The sequence below is a fragment of the Perca fluviatilis genome, chromosome 18 (genome assembly GCF_010015445.1).
Source record: "Perca fluviatilis chromosome 18, GENO_Pfluv_1.0, whole genome shotgun sequence".
In the NCBI taxonomy this organism is placed as follows: Eukaryota; Metazoa; Chordata; class Actinopteri; order Perciformes; family Percidae; genus Perca; species Perca fluviatilis.
In genome coordinates this window covers 16,387,758-16,394,328 of record NC_053129.1, presented here as the reverse complement: position 1 = coordinate 16,394,328, position 6,571 = coordinate 16,387,758, and the positions used below count along the sequence as shown (strand labels likewise).

At 41.0% G+C, this 6,571-nt stretch overlaps 1 protein-coding gene across 1 annotated transcript; it reads right to left on the bottom strand.

Moving 5' to 3' along the window:
- Positions 1-3,698: 3,698 nt before the first annotated feature.
- On the bottom strand, positions 3,699-6,571 carry LOC120547268 (E3 ubiquitin-protein ligase rnf146-like). Its single transcript, XM_039782795.1, has 2 exons — positions 6,372-6,571; positions 3,699-5,820 (listed from the first exon to the last, which is right to left on the bottom strand). Exon 2 carries the CDS (start codon positions 5,817-5,819, stop codon positions 4,740-4,742), a length of 1,080 nt encoding a protein of 359 aa, XP_039638729.1. The 5' UTR covers position 5,820; positions 6,372-6,571; the 3' UTR covers positions 3,699-4,739.

Below are 6,571 nucleotides of genomic sequence, written 5' to 3'. Positions count from 1 at the left end.
TTGTTTATTTAATGTTCAATATGTCTGTTTATATATGCACCAACCACCGAGGCAAATTCCTTGCAAGTACTTACTTGGCAATAAACCTGATTCTGATGCTTAGAAATACTGATGACAGGATGTACGTAAATAATAAAAAAATACGCAAAGTTCTAACTGTTATTCTGACACAGATACCGAATATGTTACACTAGAGAGAACGGATATCAATAAGCATGCGCATTTTCTTCATAAAAATACACAATAAACAAACATTTAACGCACATGGCTAGTCTACCTTGTTCAACAAAAACAAGGTCATAAATAACCCATGCAACAACAATGCTCTTCCGCGGGCCTCGGGGTGGCGAAAGACGTTGGTATGACGGGACTATTTGTGGAGGGATTGAAGACAGCAACAGTGTATTTTCTGTAGTGTGAAGAGGGAGGCTAGAAAAGGTATTTGACCAGGATATGATAGCACATATAGGGAGTTAAAGGGCAACCATGTGTCTGAAAACATATAGCAGTGTTGTCTCCTGTCTGCCCGCCTGTGTGTCTGTATGTTTGGCTATGTCTGGCCCTATCATATAGAGCAGTCACTGATCTCTTATCACGCATGCTAAGAGACACGCACTCAGTTACGGTCTTCTTTTAACTCAGACGCAATGTAATTGTCCTTGACAGATGCTGCTCTATACATGTTCAATCTAAATACAGTCTGTTTCCATGATAAATAAATCTGTCAGTGTCTCATAGCATCCCAGCTAATGTTATGCCCTACATAATATAGGACATATTCTTAATGTACCTAGATACAGTAAAGAATGCAGAGTCCTATATTGTAAAAATATATCATATCGTCATGTATGTTTTAAATGACAACCACATGTAGCGTGGATGTGTGATGGACTGCTTCTATGATAAGTGGGGCAAAGCAATTTCATTATCATCTTATCAGCACTGGCACCTTGAATCGCCATAGTAAACAAAACAAAGGATCTTCAGTCAGAGACATCACTCACCACCAAATAGTTCAGAGCATTTTTCAACCAGCTACACGTGCTCCATTGGAGTTTCTATATATTAGGGGGGAAATATGTAACAGTTGCATCATCTCCATCCTGTCTCTTTGACCATTGAATACAAGTGTATAGTGTGTATGCATTGCGTAGAGTGAAATATTTCTACTATTGAGTGTGTAGGTGTAGTGTGTAGCTTTATAGCCACAGTAGCAGTGTGGTTCAATGGATGGCAAAGTCTGAAGTTCTCTAATGGTGCAGATGTTCTCTAATGATGTAGCAGATGTTCCCAAAGCAGGATTACTAGTTACTGTATGGGTTAAATGTAGGTTGCCTGGTCTAATATTAAACATCTAATATTAAGTTGCCATGTAGGCTAGTGTGCAAATTTAACTCCTAAATCAACATTGGGCATATTTCCTCTTTTTGGACCAGTCCCATTAACTTATTATTTTGGAGGATGTGAATCTATAGTTTTCAAATTATATATATATATATATATATATATATATATATATATATATATATATATATATATATATATATATATATATATATATATATATATATATATATATATATATATACACACACACACACATACACACACACATACACACACTTAACATTAAACTAACATTGAATGTCTGATTTCTCAAGCCCCAAGTCCTGCCATGAGGACAAGACATTAATTTAAATATATAGCAATGACCTTTGTGATGTTTATGGAGGGGGACTTTAAAGACTGCAGATGTAAATGATGTCCAAAAGTATCCAAAAGCAGAAACACGCCTTTTGCCAGTCAACCTTTCACCATCCGTATCATTAAAGTTACTCAGTTATATAGAAACTCGAAAAAGGCACTGGCTCATTAAGCAGTTTTTCTAATTCAAGTCACAGTCTGCACACACTGAGCCTGTTTTTTTTCACTTGGCAAATGCTGCAGCTCAGCTGCATTGGTGGCAAGGGTCTTGTTTTTTGGCAAAGTCTTATCTTCCCACAAACCTGAAACAAACACGTGCATTCAGAAGCCCATACTTTAGTCAGCAGAATCAGCACCAGTAACTGTGTAACAAATTATCCTGGTCCCACAGCCCCTATTGACAGTAGTATAAGACCAAAATCACAAGGATATAAAAAAATAACCACGGCTTTATGCAGGAAGAGGATTAAGGAAAACATGTCATTGCTCTCATTGGCAGGTTTTTAACCACCCAGCCTGTTTGGAGCCTGTGAAAGGCTCTCAAAACAATCGGTGGGTAAAGAGAAATTTGTGCAACAGCTCCATCATGTGGACTCTTAAAGCACACTGCACGTAGACTCAAACAGGAGGCAGGACACACATTGCAAACAGGCCTAGGGATCAGTGCCACTTTTGTTTCCAGTCTATCCCATATTTCTGTAATGTATTCCACTATTTATAACAAAGATAAATCATCCAACGTATGATTTTAAATTGTAGATATTTAATAACTTGACAAACCACAGGTGCAACATCACACAGACAGAAGTTTGTTTTAGGTAAATCAGATGGTAAGACACTAACAGTGAAAAGTTGATAGTAATAGCAGCTGAGGCAAAATGGGGAAAAAAACAGTGTGAGGACAGATCGAGATGGTCCAAGTATGTGTCAGTGCTCTTATAGTAGCCCTATCAAGAGTACTAGGACAATAAATAGAAAACCAAATGTGTCTCTCTACATATATAGCCAAAACTTTCCAGTGGTTCTGCCAGTAGCTTTTCAGCACCCAACACTCACAACACAAACACACACCATTATTAAAACAAGACTTTCACGCAATAGAGGGAATACAGTCTCTCCTCCCCTCGTACGCTTACAAATATGCACACACAAACACCAGTTGCACACACAAACACCAGTTAAAATATTATTAATTAGACTAGATCATGGTGAAAACTTCTTAACTTTAAACAACCTAATCAGCAAGGTAGGAACAGGTGAGCAGTTTGAACCCTCTGTAACTGGTACATAAGCTGCTACATTTAAGCTTGATTTTTACAATGTCATTCTAAAAGAGAGGAGAAAAAAAAAAAAAAAATAAAAAACTATCAGTCACGTTTACCATGAGCTCAAAAGATTAAAGCACAGAGAGGGTGTAGTTTAAATTCAAAACAGGCTGTATTGCCATGTCACAAACTGATTTAAAGGCAGTGACAGATGTGAGTTTTTGTACATTGACTAAGATGTTGCCATAGTTCGTCACCCTTTTTTTGGCCTGACAAGACTGTTAAGCTTCACTACATAACCTGTGGCTTAGAGTGATGCATAACTACTATTGTATACCAGTCCTTCCAGAAAAATGCTGAGTTTTTTTGTGATTGTTGCGGGCAAAAATCCTTGATTATGCGGCACGTTTTCTTAAAAAATGCGATGGAATATGCGGGATATTTATGCAATTTTATGCAATGAAATTGCGGGAACTTGTAAAAATTGCGGTTTGATGAAAAAGAGAAGAAAAAAGTGATTCCCCAACACCCTTCATAACGTTCCCATGGCAACAGGGGAAAAGGGATGGCTGCTCTTGTGTGAAGTAAGCGCAACATTTTTCAACTTTCTGCTAAGATATGTGACTTTTTGCAACGAAAATGTGGGGATTATGAAATTATGCAAGCCCCGCATATTTTGCGCGGAAATCTGCAATTTATGCGGCGAAAGTGCGGCGTATTTGAAAAAATGCGGCCCCCGCATAAATATGCAGACTGGCTGATTATGCATTGAATTATGCGATCGCATAATCGCGTTTTTTCTGGAGGGACTGGTATACAGTATATTGCTTTTGGAGTCTTCAACAAAAGGCTTTAATTTATGTGTTGAGGTCCCTTGAAATGGCTTTAACGTTGTAACTGGGGTTGTAGAGGGTCGGTAAATGTCCAGGTCTTTTTCCAAGGGAAGTTAAGCTTGGGAATATATTGAATACAAAATCCATACATTTTAAAAATGAACTTATTTTTGGGGGAAATGCACAAAAAAAAGCAATAGTAAGTTTTTTAGCAAGTTTTGATTGAAAGTATGCCCATTTCATGAAATTGCACCATGTACAGATCATTTTATTTGCCAGCATCCCATTAAATAAGAATTCGGTGAAACCCTCTGCATGCACAGGGCATTCTGCCATCACACGTGCAGCCCACACTACTGCACTGTCTGAGCATGTAGTCACATGCTTTCATGTAAGCTTTAAATTATATTACTAGAGTTAATTCCCATGTCAAGTTTTCAACTTCAATATTCCCAGAATTTTGCATCTGTAGTTGTAAGTGTTTCAGCATTTCTGCATGAAAAACAATATTGGGTGGAGGACATTAAAGATGTACATGAGTTCATCCCATGTGTCAAGTTATTATAGGTTTACAGTGGAGAGAGCTGTCGATGGTGTTTTTTTTGCAAACTAACATCCAACTACATAGCTGTGAGCCATGTTATTGCAGCTACTGCTAGTTACCCATATAGACCTGCAGGTTTTGAACAAACGGTTTCTGGATCCCACACAAAACTAAGATTACATTCCATTGCATGAGATCTTCGAAAAAAAAATAATACATTTTGTTATAAAAATAAATCGTTGATGGGGCAATCACCCAGTGATACAAATAACAAATGTATTTTTCATTTCATGGGACCTTTAAAGATGCATAATGGTTTTCAAACTTTTTTGCAGACCTGATACAAGTTCAAGCACTGTCATCTGTAGAACAGATCTCACTGTCCCGTAGCAGTCACACTTCTGTCACAGTGCACTGACCATCTGGACTACGTGAGCGGAGACTGAGTGCAGAGCTGGAGGGCCCGCCCCTTGGAGGCATCCTAGCCGGCTGGCTCTCTCTTAGCCTATGTCTTCTCTGTGGCATCGATTCTGCTCTCCCTCTCTCGCACTGCCTTTCCTCCTCACTCTCACTGCTGCCAGATGCATACTCATACGTCTGTATCTCGTCTTCTCCTTCCACCTCTTCACCCTCTGGCTGGCTGATTAAGAGCTGGGAGAAAGACTCCTCCACGCTTAAGGGGGAGGGAGGGCGGGGGATTGTAAGATGGCGTCCCAGGAGTGTTGGAGGTCTAACAGGGGGAAGAGATGCCATTATCCCAAAGAATGAAGACTGTGATTGGCCATCAGTGTCTGATCCATCAGCTGAGCTGACACGTTCGGTTGCAGCTGGGGTGACAACTGGTACAGTAGGAATGGTGGCAGGTTCAGGGTCTATCCTCAGTCCTGCGACACCCTTCTTGGGGATATCTACAATGTCCCGCTTTATCTTGCGTCTTCGGCCATGCTCATTGCGGCGATATTGCACCATGTTCTCCATGTCGGCCACATAAAGAAACCCTGCAATCAGCATCTCTGTGCTCTTCCTGCCCTTGGCGAAAGCCTCCTCCAGCTCACGGCTGGTCCTTTCATCATACTGCCACCAGCCGTTGCGCCCCTCATAGTACCATGCATAATCTCCACGGGAACCGCCACGGGTCCCTCCACTCTGGCTCACCCCTGCAGCTGCTGCTTTCAGTTCTTCAGGCAAGAGAAGAACCGGACGCTCCAGGAAGTCCTCTGGGACTTCTTGTCGGCAGAGAGCACAGCGCTTGCTCTGCCAGGAGGCACCTTTCACACACAGGAAACAGAAGACGTGGAAGCATGGGAGTCGTACAGGGTGGACGCAGCTCTGCAGGCAGATGGCACACTCAGGGGTGGTGGTGGCGGTGGTGGGATTGAAAGGATCTGTAGCACAAGTATCTCCTATTTCCTCTATCAGCTTGGAGGGAGCCAGGGCATTCACTGAACAGTCCACTTCTCCACAGCCTGCCATACTACAAAGAGAAACACAGCACTATCACAACAGATCTTGTCTGGCACACTGTCTGGCATTATATTACATAACTGTACTTAAATATAATTTAAACAGGCATGCAATTTGGTGCGGTTCCCACTTGACATGCTGTTGGTTTTGGAAACGCCCTCATACAAACAAAGCACAAAGTTATGATTTCTTCAAATATACATCATAGGCAGGCATCCCAAAATTTCATTACGAGTTATATCGAATTTCTCGTTTCTGCTGTCTAACGGTGCAACTAACTTAACGTTGCTGCTAAGATGTGTACAGTCTATGGTGTTAACGTTAGCCATCACGCTAAGTTGTTAGTTCATTACATTAAAACAGGGTTTATTCACAGCGGTGACGTTTAATGTGCAAGTAACGCTATAACTACAATACTGTAGTTAAGGTCAAGCTAACGTTTACCTAGCTAGCTAACGTTAACTTGACAGCTGCTATAGCATAACGTTGTGTAGTTAGCATGTTAGCGGTCAGCTTCCCCGGCTACCGGTATTTAACTTCTCTGTTGGTTAATACACTCACCTGAAGACGGGGATACCGTAGAAGCGACCTCAGCAGAAGCGCAGATGGAGAAACATATAAAGCTGCATTTATTTTTGGATATAAAGTTAAGTAGGTCAACAAGTAATGACTGTGTTATTGTTCGGCCAAGCCCATCTGACTTCAGTGCTCCTGGCTGGATCGGCCTAACATCCGTCTGGACATGTTCAGCAGATCTAACG